At 33.1% G+C, this 18,474-nt stretch overlaps 1 protein-coding gene across 1 annotated transcript in view; it reads right to left on the bottom strand.

The window, feature by feature from the left end:
• CFAP54 (cilia and flagella associated protein 54) overlaps positions 1 to 18,474 on the bottom strand; it is a 243,160-nt gene that overhangs the window by 165,997 nt on the left and 58,689 nt on the right. Inside the window, exons 20-25 of the mRNA XM_023534023.1 lie at positions 13,088 to 13,264; positions 9,591 to 9,683; positions 9,152 to 9,337; positions 4,572 to 4,708; positions 2,001 to 2,148; positions 396 to 551 (exon numbers count right to left, since the gene is read on the bottom strand). Of these exons, the coding sequence (XP_023389791.1) occupies positions 396 to 551; positions 2,001 to 2,148; positions 4,572 to 4,708; positions 9,152 to 9,337; positions 9,591 to 9,683; positions 13,088 to 13,264 (897 nt within the window). The remainder of the gene's footprint in view (positions 1 to 395; positions 552 to 2,000; positions 2,149 to 4,571; positions 4,709 to 9,151; positions 9,338 to 9,590; positions 9,684 to 13,087; positions 13,265 to 18,474) is intronic.

Raw genomic sequence — 18,474 nt, 5'->3', positions numbered from 1 at the left:
CTTGGGTCATCCACCGAGTTTCTCCCCCAGATGATGGCTTTAACAACATGTTTAAATAAGTGTTGCTGTTTCTAACATTATAAGAACACCAAAAGTGAAATGACTTTAAAATCCTAGAAAAGTAGATTTTCAATATTTAAATATGGACAGGAACGGCATTGAATGTTTTCAGAGAAACACATTTTAAGTCCTTATTTATGTTTGCCCAGACATATCATTTAAGTTATTAAAATGTTTTTTCAATTAACTCATGAAATTTCATAATACTTGTATTTATACTTTATAAGAGATATATTGCATTTTCTTTTCTAAAATACATTGTTGAGTTGCCTTTATAAAGATACCGTATCTGGTGGGGGAAAAGGCAAGTGGGGGACAGGGTGGAATACCCTTACCTGTACAACAGGTACCAAAACAATGTTGTGATAGATTATAGGAGCAAGGAGGCCATAACATTGAGTCACAGCTTGAAGGGTGTAACTGGAATCATTTAGGTAGCTGCTGAGTTCCAATGCCACTAACACTCTCTCACATTCAATTAGTCTAGCAATCTGTAAAGAAATAGGTGTTGTTACTCAAATTGAACATCAGGTACTTAACTGATATATTTCTAATGAGAAGAAGAGGTAGGAAATGTGATCTTTGTGGCTTAACAACAACATGAATGTTGCTATGAAGAAAATCCAAATTCAGAAACAACCTTAACTCCCTGATAATGCTACAAATGGATAACACGATCTTAAAATTAAACTTCAGGACATTTGTATTGTATTTCATAACAGAAAAAGAACTAATCTCTTTTCATTGTTAAGATAAAATCTTGGCTATATTTTCATATTAGAAAAAATCCAACTTTTTCAAAAACATAGATTATAACAAATAATAGTTAAAATATTGTCTCTGTAATATTGCCCTCACTTGATTAACGGAGACCCATTTTCTTTCTGGAACTGTGAGAAAATAGTAAACTTTCAGTAGACCAAATTAATCTTCTGTTATAATTCTCCTTAAATAAAAAATGATAATAAAATGTAAAGTTAGGCTTTTGTGATTAAGTGCCCCTTAAAAAGAAAAAGAATCCTATCTTATTTTCCCAGGGTAAAATTTCATTATTTTCTATATTGCTAGAATGGTAGTCTAGCATTATAAAAATTGTTAAAGTACTTAATGATTATCTTTATTTTCAGACTGGATGTTAAAAGAAGAAACTGAATGCAATGAAGTAGGAACAGGTTCATGGTTGTGAGTGCTTGGGCTCTACAAGATTGTGAACTTGTCTTGGGCAGAGTCATGTTTTTTCACTTTCATATCCACAGAAACTAGCACAGCCTCATGTAATAATTTATTGGTTAACTAATTAATAAATAAATTGATGGGTTGTTATTAAAAGCAAGAGAATTATAAGGTTGTAGATGTGCACAGAGCAATGTTTATAAGAACTCTGAGACTCCATCAATAAAAAATACTAAATTTCTGCCCTGCCCTGTACAGGAATGTAATATTATAATTTAAAAGAATTTGGTAGGTTAATACACACCACTATGAAAATATGTCCAAGATATATTATAAAAAGTGTTTAAAAGTTGCAGAACATCAAATACATCATAATCCCATTTTTGTAAAAAGTAATAATAATAATAACAACAACAGATTTGTCTATGAATATTTTCAAAAATTTGAGAAATCGTATGAGAACAAAAACAGTATTCTTAGAGACAACAGGATTACAACGGGCTTCGCTTTATATATTATATATTTTTGAACAGCTGAAATTTATACTACTTTTGTACAGAGAAAAAAGATAAATTGGAAAAAAAAAAACGATGACCTCGGGGCAATGAAACTTATATAGAATATCAAATAAACCAGCATAATCATACAATTGCCTCTCGGTCCATTCACAAGCCAGGATATGCATTCCCAAAAAGAACACGAACTTGAAACATCGAGAAGCAAATAAAGGGGAACTGGCACATTTTTAGTCATTTTAATTAACTTACTTGTTGAGAAGGGGAAATCTCATTGCCTTTAATATTATCACAGAAAAGATTTTCTTCTTTAATTTTAATATCACTTGTTACAAAAATATTTCTAAGAAAAAGGTATAAGAGGATTGAAGAAGTCTCTGCCAAAATATCTGAATGTAATCTGCAAAAATGAAGTAAATGACATTACAGGTTTAAATATAAAATGATTTAGCCTGTGGACTTGCCTTTTTAGATTGATTTTTCTTAGCTACACAATGATCCCAAGATAGCAGCAAAAATTTGTGGAACAGCTACGCTTGTACAGTATTTAAGTCAAAATTAAAGACTATCCTTAACAAGTTCACAACTAAGAAAATTACACTGCTGACATATTACATCATAGATACATAAAAATAACTATTGTCTAAGGATTCTAGTTCTAATATATAAAGTTCTTTTTTATCAATATAATAAAATTAGTATAGATATTCAGACGTTTGGAAAATAGGCCCAAATTTCAATTAATGAACTATTTATAGCAGAATCAGCCATAGTGAGAGAGAGAGAGAAAGAGACTTAATAATTATTGGATTATTTTTAATTATCTTTTCTAAATTGCAGTCAACAGTGCCAATCGTTGGCAAAATGTGAAATCTGCAATCTTCCTTCTTTGTTTCCAATATTCCCTTCCTTACCATTAGCCTTACTTGGTGACAAACCCTCCCTTCTAAGCTTTAGATCCATCTACTCTCCATAGCCCCTATTCCTATAAAAGAAGAAAGAATCTGACGTCAGTAATTCATACTTGAAGATTATCTGTTTCACCACCATGTAAAAATCTGAAATTTTCTTTGCCAGGAGAATTTTATTTCTCCCACGCCTGCAAGTCATACTAAACTTCCTCTTTGTCCTCATGCTGACCATCAGTACATTGACATGTGCAATGAGTCCAGTTTATCACTTCTTCTTGGCTCCATTTCCTTTCCTACCCAGCTTAGACTCTAGTAGCCATTTCAATAGTGACCTCTCCAGCACTTTGGATTCTGCACCTCTTATTTTATGCAATAATCAATTTGTTTGACATTCCATAGATGTCACTGTCCAATTTTTCTATCCCTGCCACAATGTTCAATCACGTATTCGCTTATTATCATTCCTTTTTTTTTTTTTTCATTCAAACTAATTGCCATTTCTAAAAGTTTCTTCTTAGTTTTCATCCTACCCAACATGTCTATAGCATATTATTAGGCCACTGCGCTACCTAACCTTGCATTACATTCAATACTGCTGGCCGGTCCTGCCATGATGATCCTCGCACTTCCCTTGGCAGTGTACTTTCCAATGCTTTCACCTCCTGAACTGCTCTTTTTCAATGGCCTTCCTTGGTTCCACTTCTTGCTTCCGTCTCTTAAATGTTATTAATGTTCAGGGTTCAAATTCTAGCCTTCTATCTTTTCAGCTAAACAGTCATTCCCTAGGAGATATCATTCATTGTCAAAATTTCAATGATGACCTCAGTGAACAATTTCTAAATCTGTATCTCTACCCTTGACCTCTCTCCTGAGTTGTCGGCACTAAATATCCAACTACCTACTGGATATCTCATATCTGCGAAGGCATCCTACTGGAAAACTAAACTTGAAATATCCCCAATCAAATTCATTAACTTCCTCCAAAACCTTGTTCCATCTTTCACGTTTCTTTAGTAAACGTCATAGGCTTCCCAGTCAGATAACCCTGGAAATTCCAGTCAGCTTTTACTTCTTCTTCTCTTATCCTCACAAGTTACATAAAATCTTCCAAGTCCTGTTTCTTTCTCCTCCAATATGCCTCTCAAATCCATCTCCCACAGTATCTTGCATCCTTGTAAGATGTTTTAATTGAATGGAATTATACCTTTATGTGAATAAGCATTATCAATGCCTTTCCTCAACCAGCAGTTGCATTTTAAGCTCATTATCTTTGATTGAGAAGTGAAGGGTTTGTCTACTTATTAAAGAAATTTCGGGACTTAATAAGCAGGTAAAGATTTTGGTTTTGAACTTGTTAAGATAGCCTGAACTCACACTAATGCTTATTTCTGAAGCTGCTCTTAAACTTTAAGAAAAATAGCAGTATAAAGCAAACGATGGCTTGTGGTTTTAAATGGCTTCTACCAATCTATTTTCAGTGACTGATGGTATAATCCTGGGATCTTCTTCAAGGGTAAAAGAAAAAGCCTTTTACCCTAACAGTCCACCTGTCAGACCCTAACTTTAACCTGAACCTAACCTTTCTCTGTTACAAAAGTTCCCAATGATACTTGTGTCTTCTAGTATAACTGACAGTACCTTGGTTAGTATTCGGTATTTTTTTCCATAACCTTCATTAACTTACATTCAGAATGCATCCATATGCCTCCACTGTGTTTTTCTGATTCTAGCAAAGGAGTTTCTAACAAGGACTCGAGACCTTGGAAAGCATATATTTATTAAAATACTTACTGGAAATAGTTTCATGTGGACTACCCTAACATGAAATTGAAAATAAATTAATTCTAGGCTTCACATCTGACATTTAATTTCAAAAAGCAAATTAATATTTTAAAAGAACATTTCTAATTACCTTCTCTGTGTAATAGTCATTATATTGCTTAAACTAATAACAGATTGTTCATTGTGAGGTGGTGAAGCAACAAAATAATCCCAAACTGGTGAGAAAACTTTCTTGGCCAGCTCATAGTTATCAATCTGATAGGCAACCTACAACAGAAAGCACATTATCTTATGTGATATTTTTATTTGCAAAATGTACATTTTAAAGAAGAATTCTGATATGGGCCGATCACACACTAATTTCTTAGACAGTTATTCACGTTTGCTGTTCTGTTTTACAGTGCCACAGTAAGGTAATGACGGCCACTGGCAAGGGAGACAGACACATTATGAAATCTCTTTTATTTCTAAATTGCATGGAAATTTGAAACTCTGTAAGGATGTTTCAAATTCTCATAAGCAAAACAAAGATCACATCTGAGCCAAATTAATTTCATTCCCATCTATCTCGGCAGCGCACACCATTTATTATAGACACTGTTATAATGAACAATCTGTTCCAAGAGAAACAATCAGATTTCCCAAACCCAAAATATGAAATATACTTCATTCTTTTCTGGTTCTGACTGACACTTTCAGAGCTTCTGTGCAACAAAGGTTCACAGCTGAAAAGAGTGAGGAATAAAACAGAGATGCTTCCAAGAAGCCAGGATATGTTTCAAGTTTAACTCATTCAACATTAGGCAAAATAACTGATTTTGCTGGTAAAATCTAGACACTCAGGAGAAAAAAAAAAAATCAACTTACCTACTTCTTTTGGGAGAATATATTTCTTTAAATTTATTTCTAAAAATCATCCTATTTAAACATTTAAAACAATATGAAATCTCACCCCGAGTTATACGCTGTTTCAAATCCTTACTGGATATAAAGTATAAGTAAATTCACTGAATTAAATATGTAAATGACAAGTTGCTAGAATATATTCCACTCAAGGAAATAACTTATAGAACCAGAATTTTTTAAAATCTTCCAAGTCAGCACTTATAATCAACCAAACAACAAACTTTTATGAAGTTTCTGTGTGCTAAGCACTGTAAAAATAGATTCTTCAAATCTTAAAATGATTTCACATTCCATGAAACTGTAATCAAGTCATAGATATAAAACACATGAAATCACAGGAAAACAACAAAGAATAACATAATAATGGTGGAGGCTTAGAAAAGGAGAAATGAAGACTTCAATGAGGAGGCAGGGCTTGCGTTGAACTCTAAGACAGAAATGAGATTCAGATGGGCATAGTTCAGACAGAATCTGAATACGATCCAGTAATGGAAATCATTGCAGTGCAGCGAGGAGAGACTAGAAAGACAGGGCCTAGCTGCATCCCCCCAAGCCAGGCTGGTTCCCTTGCTGGCAATCAGAGTCTTAACTGAAACCTCAGTCAAAATTCTCTAACAACAAGGGTTGTTGTTGTGGAAATGAGATTGATTAAAAAGACAGACAAAGGAAGAAGAGATGATATCTCACATAGAACCTGGCACAAAGTAGGAACTGAATAAATAAGTCATCAATAAATAGATGAGTAGAAAGAGCAGTAATATTCGGTTAGAGGATGAGAGGGGAAAGAAGAGTTGAAACTTCTTAAAGAGCTTTAAAAATGAGGATGACTATCTTTTTTACTTTGTAGCTTTTTCTTTTATTATTTGAATGGTCATAGGTAAAAGGCAAACTTCTATTACTCAAAAGAGTTTCAATGAATTCATATATGAAGTGGGAAAAAATGTATGAACTTCATTTCCCCTTCTCCTGCCACCATTGTGATTACTGACAAAGCATTCATGTCCTAGTATCAAATTCTGTTGCCACCGCTGATCATAAAGACCTGCTGAACACCACCAAATCCAGTCAGAGGAAAGATGGGAGAAACATGGGCTCTAGAACTTGGCACATGTTAGATGTAGAACACATGACTTCCTTGGAACCTGCGCAGAACACTAGAAAGGCATGAGCTGGTTCAAGTGCTTGCCATCTGTTACCCAAGTAACCTTGAATAAATTATTAAACCTCCCTGAGACACCCTTTCTGGAATAAAATGAGATTGGCAGAGAAAGAATTAAATTAATATTAGTCTCCTCAACTATAAAATTAAAGTGATTATACCACTTTATAGAGTTATAATAAATGGGGTAATGGATTTTTAAATGCCTGTTACACAAAAGGTTTTTTTAATAAATGATATTTTCCATTTCCTTTTCTCCTTTTCTCAACAAGCCATCATTCCCACTCATTATTTGATTTAGTAGTTCAATAATCCAGAAATATATGACATTTTATCGTATATCCATTTTAGAGATAGTGAAATTGAGACCAAGCAATTTGCCTAAAATCCTGCTCATAGATGTCTAATTTTCTACATTTTACATCAAATTATCTAGGTGTTACTAACCTAAAGGGGAAGAATAAAAAGAAATGAGGCTAATAAAGAGGGGGAAATTGGAAAATATACACAGAAAATATATCATTCATAAAGGTTCCTCAAAAATTTTTTCAGTTAGCCTAAATTCTACATTAAGAAAAAACCTAGTAAAGATTCGCCTGATTTTATTAATGTCTATAGAATAATGTTGAGAAAAAGTAGAATCTAAAATCCCAACCAAGTTAATCATAGGCATTTAGTGAAATATTTCCGTATCTTTATGTAAGAATATTTAAGATATAAATAATATTTTTAAAAAAACAGAATTATCTTGAAACTAAAAACTAATCACTCTAATGAAAAATAGACTGCAATTCCAAAACAAAAGTACATTTTTGCTAGAATTTAAAAGCTTAAACTTTTGCAAATTAAGGAGACGCTAAGTGAGAAAATTTTGCTTTAGCCACTTATCATTATGAGAAAGAATGCTCATAAACTGTCATAAATGAACTACAGTACTGCAAATATAGTATCAATAAAGACACACAGGTCATTACTTTATGACACTTCTCATTATCCCAGCAGTATAGCTAAGATTTAGTTTTATTAACTTTCAATGAAAGTTCTGCTAAATGAAACCCAAGAGTCAAACCACTCCCTGGAGAAAAATTAGGCCTTGATGAAAAATTCTGTTCTTTACTTTGAAGTAACTCCATCACTGCAAATTAGGGAATATATTAGATTCCAAAGAAATCAAAACATCAGAAAACCATGAGCCAATATGACACGCTAAACCAATGCTAGACAAATCCTAGCAATTCTCTCAATTTAATTTTCTTTGAAAAATATGCTAATATAAAAATCCACTAAAATCTTAGCTTATAATACTAATCAACTATTAAGAGAAAAATAGCACGATAGAAATATAATAAAATTTAGAATAGCCATCAGCTCTATAGTCAATAAGAGGTTTAAAATTAGATGCTTAAGAATTAGGTCAATGAGTAACTCTTCCTAGTGTCCTATTCACTGATGACGTCTGTTAAGTCAGGCAATCATTTCAGCAAAAATTTTAATTCGTGAGTATATCCATAACTAAAAACAACAATATTTATTAAGTGCCTACTGTGTGCTATGTTAAACATTTTATTAAGTGCCTAGTATGTGCTATATTAAAACATTTGACATGAATAATTCCACCTAATACTAATAGTTCTGGGAGGTAGCTACTAGTAATTAGTATTCCCTCTTTACAGATGAAGGCTACTTGCCCAATATCACATAGCTAATGTGAAGAGCTGGAATTTGAACTCAGATTTGTCTGTCTCTGTTAACCCAGAAATTTCACTTCTATAAATTTATCCTAAGAAAGTAATCATAGTTGCAAGCAAAGGTTTATACAAAAGATGTGCATCACAACTTTACTTATAATAGCAAAAGACTGGAAAGCATCTAAATTTACCCAACAATGAAGAATTACTAAATAAACCATGATCTATAAAATAGATAATACCATGCAGCTGTTAAAAATTATGTTTTAGAAGAATATTTAATAAAATGCAAACATGTCAGTTACATATTAAATAAAAATATCATGTAAAATAATATGTATACTATGATTAAAATTACATATTATACATAAATTCATACATATATGTATATATGTATATAAACACACACACACAAATACACATACTAATGAAAGGATATCCCTGGAACCAGGGTTTCTCAACCTTGGAACTATTGAGATTTTTGGATTAGATAATTCTTTGTTGGGGGGGCTGTCCTTTGCATTATAGGGTGCTTATCAGCATCACTGGCCTTTACCCAGTAGATGCCAGTAGCATCCTTTTAGATTATGACAACCATAAATGTCTCCAGACATTGACAAATGTCCTCTGGGAGCCAAACCTACCCAGGTTAAAAATTGCTACTCAGGATGACAGAATAAGAGATAACATTCATTTTCTTCTTTATGCATTTCAATATTTTCCAAAATATCTAAAATTAGTTGTGTTACATTTATAATGCGGGAAAGAAATGTTATTGTAAAAAGCAAACTCATTAAAAGAGAAGGAATGATTCCTATTTTATGAGAGTTTATTTCAGTAATGGAAAACATATGAGCTTTAGAATATTTGCTTGTGATTTTTTTCCATCAGAAGTTACTAAGTAACTGCTCAACGGAAAAACACACAGAGAAAACAATTAATAGAAACCTCTTCTACCTGTGTCAGGAACATCCGAGCAGTAACAGCAGAAAGAGGTGGATAAACCAGAATTGGTTTAGTTGTCTCCCCAATAGCATCACCGACAAGCTTCCCATTAGAAGAATAAGCAGCAATTGCAAAGATATATTTTTCATTGCTTTCTAAACCTTTCACTTCAAAAATGCTTTTACCATCAGCTGGTATCTATTAACAAAAATATATTTCAAGTTATGTATGGAAAATAAAAGTAATATGACTTTAAAAATGTAATTAAGTAAACCTTATATGTTAAAAAAATTTTTTCATTTACTGTTAGATTTTAGTTATGACAAGTTGAAACTAGAAAAATTCACTGAAATAATGACTTCATTATTTCATAAGGGAAAAAAACAATTGTCATTAATGAGAATTTTGATAAGGTTTGCTGACATTTAGAGGTTTTTTTAGTTTGACATACCGCCTCTCCTGAGTTTGGGAGATCATTATTGTTTAGTCTCACTTTTCCATAGCTCCCTTCTGCTTTGCAACCCAAAATGCAGTACCATGAGACCTGCCAAAGAGAGAGATGAGCCCATCATCTGTAGTCTGTTTAACAAGGCATTCATTGTCTTTATCAGGATTGGCAAAAGAAATACTTTTCTAAATGAAAACTTAGCTATTCAAGTTTTGAAACACAGTATCTAAGTTTACGAAATACTTTTCTTAAGAAGGCGAATATAGAGCTATTTACCTGGGACTACCAAAACTAATTATTATTTGTTATTAATTATTTTAGCTACCATTAACTAAGCAGTTCCAACGTGCTGAGTATTGTTAGGAAATTTACATATACTTTTCAATATTCACAATATTCCGTGACATAGAATTACTGTTATCATTATGCTTTACAGGAAATGGAGACACAGAGATGTTTAATTACCTGCCCAAGAGCGGACAGTGGCAGAAAGTGATTCCAAAGTTGACTTAATCTTGATGAAAAAAAGATCAACACTGAAATTATTTTCATATTTTATTTAATAATATATGACAAAAAAAAGTAAGTGGAAAAAGAAGCAAGAGACTCAATTGTAGTATTTAAAATAAAATGTAAAAATACATATGAAAAAGCCTAGAAAAAAATGTTCCTAAATAAGAATAGTGATAGAGTTTGGATGATAAAATGGCAAGATTATGGGTAATTTTTTTCTCTAGTTCATAAATTTTTCAGAAACACGATATTCTTTTGATAATTCTTAAATATAAACATAAACCAAAAGCAAAATGCAAATTCCACAAAAACAACCAAACTTAAACTTGATTAATTGGTTAGACAATGGTCTTTCTGCCAAGATAGCAAAATAATGGAGATTCTTTATTGTAGTGAACTATTCTCAATGCAGAGAAAAGGGAGCAGGTTGGCACTTAGGGAATAGCATTGTTAGGAGCCATCCTGTCAGAGGGTTAGGGATCGGGGGTTGTCATCACTGTGGCATTCCCTTTACCCCAGAGGCTCCACCTCACAACATCTCAACCCCTAAATTACAAGGGAGGCAGGGAAAAAAATGGACATATAATTGTCTTTACAAAGCAACAGTCTCTTACGGCTTAGCCTGCTATTTCTTCCTCTATGGCAACAGAAAAATCCTGTGTCTTGTCTGCACAGGTAGTTTTCAACTCTGACTATGCAGCAGAATCACTTTTTAAAACACAGTTTGTACAGAATCAACCATTTTTTCAAAGTCACACGTACACTTGACCAGCCTCAATGAAAAAGAATTTCTGGTGCAGCTGGCTGAACATTTTTATTTCCCAAGAAAATCTCACAGGTGATTAAGGAATAAAAGACAAAGGCAGACTGCAAGGACAGAGAGAGTATTAAAGGAACTTGGAAGCTGGAGGCCAGGGGCAGGGGAAAAATCAGATGAATCTCAGAAAAAAATTTAGAAACTAACTTTCCTTGACCTCCCATGCAAAAAGAGCAACATTTTTCATTGAGAGAAAATTAAAAAAAAAAAAAAAAAACCATGTTTAAGACTTAGATCATTATTGCTCAAAGTTAAGCTCTATAAATCAAGCAGAATTTGAAGGGTAAACTTCTCTCTAAAAGCATTTTTACAAGCAGGCTTTATACTTTGCTCCACAGATGAAAACATCTTAGTTTGTACAACTGTAAGAAGCAATGCGTAATTAGAATCCATATAAGAATAAAGCTATCATAAATAAATCATCACTAACTTTAGAACTAAAAGTTTATAAATAACATCAGATTTTCAACTATTAAAACATTTTAACGAAACAAATGCCTTAACAAGAGATTTTGATAAAACAGAAGATGGCTGAATCCTCAAACCAGAAAACATATGTAAGCCCATAGTACCATCTAGTGTTGATAAGTAGGTAACAGAAGGTAATAATTTCCCGGAGCATACAATTCTCTTAATGTTTAATATACAGAAACTTCATATAGGGTGCTAACTGTCGAATCCTACAACTGCCAGTCAAATAAGGGACTCATGTTTTCCCATTTCTAAGCAATAGGAAATAAAATAAATTAGTCATTAATTTGGAATATATAAAAAAATAAGATTTGGGTTAAATAAACCAAAAGGTTTGAAAAAAACAACAACAACAAATTCTTGGTAAATCATCCAGTCTTGGTTCTGTACTAAATTTCCAATATTGGTGATTCCTTATTCTTTAAAAAGATCCAAAAATCCAAAGTTGAACTTTAAAACTGCTAGCAATTGCAATAATGTATTCATTATAGCACAGTTGGGTGTAAAGTGAATATTACGTCCATCCCCTCAAGTACAAAGCATTGTGAAGATGGTATTACTTCTCCCAAATGTCCGTCCCCCATTAGTCTAAAGCTCCTCAAAGAATAGAACCACAATTTGGGGGGATTTCTTTTTTACCTCAATTACCTCACACAGAGCTTGACAATTAATAGACACTCGATAACATTCGCTGGATAAAATTTATGAAAATAACTCACAAAATCATGTAATCACAGTCTGTAACATCATTAATTGTTTTTAGCAGACTTTAGTTCATATAATTAAATTAATACAAGATATGCCAAGAATATTATGTATTATCTCATTTAATTTTCACAATGAATATATTTTACAAATAAAAGAACAACAAAAACATTAAATGCCTCATGAAGTATATTTAGATTTCCTAAGGTCATACAGCTAGTAAGGGGTAGAGTTAGCATTTTAACCCTTCATCTGTCTGACTTTAAAGCTCATGCCCTTTCCACAATACCAAGTTGATGTAAGTTCAAGCAGAACATCCTAAAGAGAATCAAGGTACAACTTTATTTTTTTATACAACATCAAAGAGCATGTTATTGATCATCCAAAAGAGAAAAATGTAATATGTGAAATATGAATTAGGTGAACCAAATGCCTGTGAGGAAATTCAAATTGTGGTTACATTTAGGCTAAGTTCCAAGGCATTGAGGATGGCAAAAAGAGCTTATTCTTCAATAAATACATAAAAATTTATGACTTCTAATATGGCTGGAATCCCCATTTGTGTGTGTGTGTGTGTTTGTGTTAAAAGAGTCCTCATTTACTTGTAGGAACTTTGGAAAGAAACTCTAAATTCGCCATCCCCAAATTTCCTCATCTCCATCATTGGCTCTGAGAGTAACTTCTATCCTCTTCAAGTGTCATACTAGAATGTCAGCATCTGACTATGTCATGGTGATGAAGATACTTAGAAATGCTTCTCTATTGTTTCTCCTTACTATATATTTGGGTATAGCAAGACTATAAAGAGCATAAAGGGAAACAGCATAAAAGGTAAAAGATCATGAAGAAACTAAGTATAGTTAAGACATTAGGATACTAATCCCAATGTTCGGTGGTTATTAATAAGACTAGTCAAGTCTTAAAAGCAATAAAAGTATTAATCATTATAGTCATAATGATTTACCTGAGATAAAGATCATAAAGGACTACGTACCTTAACATCTGAAATAAATGGAGCAGGTTTCAATGTCACAGAACAATGAGTTCGAGATAGCACGATAGGTGGTGGAGGGATTCTGCTTTTCTTTCTTTTTGAACTTTCCACGTTTTTCTGATACGTATATAGGTTATTTTGTTCTACTTCAGCCTTCTCAATTAAAGAATATGCTTCCTATAATAAAGTGTGAAAATAGAAAAATATATTTCAAGAGCTTGAATTTCATTTATATTTGTAGAATTCTGGTGATGTTAAACAACATTATCTTGCTATATATAGTACTTTCAGCCTCAATGGTACACATGTTTCAAGCACTGAATAATTTGGAGAAGTAAAAACATAAGGCCAAGTGAAAAATAGTTATTAAATAAAGCAATTATTTAATAACTAATATCCTATACATAACATTAATATCCTATACGTTTATCACTATTATCATATATTAATATCAGGCATTTCATTTTTTAATCAAACCCTCTGAATTTCTACTATCATTTCATTGTCCTTAAAAAGTTCATAACACAATCATCTACATTTGTAGTGATAAACTGTATACCTACTCTTAATGTAACCTGAAATGTGACTCTCAAGCAATAAGGCTATGGTATACGTGGTTTATAAAAAAATATTATTGAGACTTTCTTACTATCAGCAAGAAAAAACAAAACTTAAAAAAATTTATTCTATAAACTTGAAGGAAAGGCAATCACTGTTTTAAAAGGTTACACATAGAGTAATAACACCGAAAACAAACAAAAAAGAAAACAAAAATCAGAAGATCTAAATAATATTTCAAAGTAAGACTATATTAGCAATAATAATACATGTAAATGGGCTAAACTCCTCTTTCAAATTAAATTAAAAGACAAAGACATTCTAATTAAGTTCCAAAGCAAAAATTTATGTGAAGATTAAAATTCAATGGGTGATAAAGAATAGCCTTTCCTACAGATAGTGCTGGGACAATTAGACATCCACATATAAAAGAATAAAGTTGGACCCCGACATCGCACCCAAAAAATAGTAACTCATAAAGAATTATAGATCCAAATGTGAGAGCTAAAATTATTAAATTCTTAGAAGAAAACACAGGAGTTCATGACCTTTTACGTTTTTACAAAAGTAAAAGTAGATAACCTGAACTTCATCAAAATTAAAAACTTCAAATGATACCATCAAGAAAGTGAAAAGACAATTGACAGAATGTCTTTTGAGAGAATATTTGCAAATCTTCTGTCTGATAAGAAATCTGCATTCAGAATATATAAAGAACTGTTACAAGTCGATAATAAAAAGACAAATAACCCCACTAAAAAAATGGACACAGGGCTTGAACAGACACTTCTCTAAAGAGGATACACAAATGGCCAATAGGCACATCAAAATATGCACATCATTGGTCATTAGGAATAAAATACAAAATCAGTAAACTGACTCAAGAAGCAGAAAACTTGAACACAAGAATAATTATGGAAGAAACTAGGAAAGATATTGCAAAAAAAAAACTTCCCACAAAAGTGGCAGGCTCAATCGATTTCATTAAAAAATATTTCAAAAATCAAGGAACTGATAATTCCTAAGCCAGTTTTTAAATTTGTGACTACAGATATAGATAGCTTCTCAAGCAATTTTACAAATTTATTATAACTTTAAAAATAAAATGTGAAATATGACTACACTTAAAAACAGAGCAATCTTCTTATTAACAATACAAATATTGAATCATAAAGAAACAGAAAATATGAACAGACCAATTAACAAGTAAGGAGATGATCAGTAATCAAAAAACCTCCCAATAAAGTAAAGCCCAGAACCAGATGGTTTCACTGGTGAATCCCACCAAAAATTTAAAGAATTATTAATCCCAATTTTTCTCAAACTCTTACAAAAACTTGAAGGGGACACTTCCAAATTGATTTTACAAGGCCAGCATTACCCTAATACCAAAGCCAAACAAGGACACGGCAAGAAAACAACAGACCAATATTCCTGATGAACACAGATGTGAAACTCTTAACAAAATATCAGCAAACCAAATTAAACAGTACATTAAAAGGATCACACACCATAATCAAGTAGAATTTACTCTTGGGATGTAAGGATGGTTCAACATAAATGTGACTGAAATCAATAAATATGATACACCACATTGACAAAAAGAAAAATAATGTGATCATTTCAATAGAGCCAAAAAAGAATTTGACAAAATTCAACATCCTTTTATGATAGAAAGCTCTCAAAAAACTGCATATAAGAAGAACATACTTCAACATAATAAAGGCCATATATGACAGGCCCACAGCTAACATTATCCTCAGTGGTGAATGCTTAAGCATTCCCTCTAAGATCAGGAACAAGACAAGGGTGCCCACTCTTGTCACTTCTATTCTTCAACTGGACATCTTAGCCAGAGCAATCAGAAAAGAAAATGAAGTAAAAGCATCCAAATCAGAAAAGAAAAAGTAAAATTGGGGGATGAGGAAATGTCAGTCAAAGGATACAAACTTTCAGTTATAAGATGAACAAGTTCTGAAGATCTAATGCACAGCATGGTAACTGTAGTTAATAATACTATATTGAATACTTAAAAATTGCTAAGAGAGTAGATCTTAAGTATTCTCACCAAAAACAAAAGTAACTACATGAGGTGACAAATGTGCAAATTAACCTGATTGTGGTAATCATTTCACAGTGTACATGTATATCAAATAATTACAGTGAACGTTCTAAATATATTACAGTTTTGTCAATTATCTCTCAACAAATCTGAGGGTGGGGGCAAAGCTAATAAACGCAGAAAGCTCTTTCTTTTAATAGACAAAATCATGGCTAATGGTGAAGCACTAAAGACCTATCAATAAAATCCAGGAGGAGGCAGAATGCCACTCTTCTTTTTTATTCTAGAATTTCTTGCCAAATTAATAAATATAAGAAATTCGGAAAATGAGAAGACAAAATGTTTACTAAATTTCAAATGCATTTCATTGCGATACAAAATCCCGTGCTACTTCCCCTGTACAAGACACGCTGAGCTTGACGCCTCCATTTGGAAATGTGAATTCAAGCTCAAAACAAAGGATAAGACTGAAGACAGGGTCTAGGAGTTATGTGCATCAGGGATATTTAAAGCTGAATAAGTAAATCAGTCCCCTGTGGGAGTACAGATTATACACATTTTTTAAAATAAAACTGTAGAATATATATTTTAAAACTAGTATACGTTTTCCCTAAAATAATGATTGTTGGCCTAAATCGAGATCAGAATTAACTTCTCATTTTTATTCTTTATTGTGAATGGCTGACATTAAGGTCTAAAATTATTAGTTGTGATTAAAATGTATCTGTAGTAATAAATGGTTTTTTAAATTTCACTTGTTCTATGCCAGGAGACCTTGAAAATTTTTCTGCATTTGTAGTTCAGGAACCTTAGCCATCTGCATAGGACAATCATTCCTTCATATGAGAATGGATGTGTTCTATACGGTAACCATGTTTCTAGAGCCCACAAGCCAGAGACCTAGGTGTTTAGACTCAAAAGCTAATTTATATACACATGGTGCTCAGTTTAACTTTTGAATCACTGAATGAATGAATCAGTCGATTGATCAAGGAGATAGGATGGCATCTGTCATCCTCCATCATTTCCATTTTTTTAATTCATTCAACAAAACTAGGGCGGGGGGGGGATGGAGAAAATGAATGGAAAGGGAATAAGGGCCAGATGATGAAGGAGTTGTGTCGTAAAACACTATGAGAGAGTAAAGGCGTCAGCAATGCAAATTCATCCCACAGGACACAACCAGCACGGGGCCGGGCAGAGGTCATACACCTGTCCACCCTGTACCACAGACAACAGGCCAGCCTTGGCTCTCTGAAAGGGCAGATGTGCCCACAGAGCAGGGCTTCTTTGAAAGGCAACAACAGGTGGGAGCTTGATAAGGAAAAGACCAGGACTGAACAAGGTAAATAGATTTCCCAGATAACTATGGAAAATTTTTGAGGGAAGAAATTTCTACTTGAACAGAAGGGAGATAAAAGCTATTACATTTTGCACATTAAATGTTGATGTGCCTTCATTTTCCTCACAGGCTATGGAGGCTATATTCAGGTTGTATAAGAATAAGTCAGCCTAAGGAAAATTATGCAACACAAGAGAAGGAGACCAATGCCTTGAAAGTCTGAAGACGTTTCCCTCTTCTGGATTACATTTGGAGCCTTAAAATACACCAGCAGCACCGGCTAACTGGTCCTAATATTAACACAAACTACATCTGACCCCATCCCAACTGACTAGCCAGGTGCTCCAGGCCTTCTATGTTAATTCCCAAAGTTTGCCTTGGCAGTAAATGCTCCAGTGAATCAGTTGGACACTAGCATCTTCTGACTTGACACTAGTAGCTTCTCTCTGCGTATCCATGAACATAGCTGAGATTTTTTAAAACTTCCTGCTTTCTGCCATGAGCTATCACACAGCTATTTCTCAAACCTAGCTCTTGATCAATATCATCTATGGAGTTTATTTAAAAATTAAGATAGTCCCTCCCCACTTCAAACCCGCTTAATGAAAATCTCCAGGAGGGCAGCTTGACCACCTGTATTAACAAATGCCAAGGATAATTCTGAAGTACAGCAAGGCCTGGGAATCACTGATTTACAGCCTCTTATCCTTTCTTTCCATCTCCAGGCCTTTCGACTTTCAGTTGTCTAGCCCGTCAATGGCTCTTCCAATACTTGTTACAGTGCAAATTCCTCCACAGCCCTTTTCAGTCTGCATACAACTATACTTTCCTGCATTATCTGCCTCTCTACTCTCTTTTCTTCCCATAGCTTCCACCCTATCCAATCTAACCTCCAAAACTGTAAAAGAAAAAATGTCACTCATTTCTTAATTATGCTATATTCTTTTGCACCTCTAAGTCTTTGCCCACGAATTTCCTCTTCCTGGTCTTACATCCTCTTCTGTGCTACAAGATCCACTCGGATATCATTTCCTCTGACTTCTTCCAAGGTAAGTCCTATAAACTTAGGTATTCATTCCCTTCCTTTCACACAATCTTTATTTTAGTAGGTATTATGCAATATGGTATCTGTGTACAAGACTATCCATACTCTCTAAATAATGAGTGTCTTGGTAGCAAAGACAGTACTCTATTTATCTCTTTAGGTTTAATAAATATGTTTTGATTGAAAGACATAAGAGATTATGACAGAAGAGGATGATCTTCACTATAATGTATTCTAAGAAAGCATGTTTAAAATATTCTGACTGGGTCTTGATCAATTTTAACTTTATACCCCCTCATTCAGATCTCATGGCCCGATTTGAAATAGGTTAATAAAAGTATTAAAATTTTAAGTGAAAGGTAACAAAAGAAAAATCTAAA

Source organism: Pteropus vampyrus, unplaced genomic scaffold (assembly GCF_000151845.1).
Source record: "Pteropus vampyrus isolate Shadow unplaced genomic scaffold, Pvam_2.0 Scaffold116, whole genome shotgun sequence".
Lineage (NCBI taxonomy): Eukaryota > Metazoa > Chordata > Mammalia > Chiroptera > Pteropodidae > Pteropus > Pteropus vampyrus.
The sequence above is the reverse complement of the archived record's forward strand: the minus strand, read 5'-3'. Positions and strand labels throughout refer to the sequence as shown.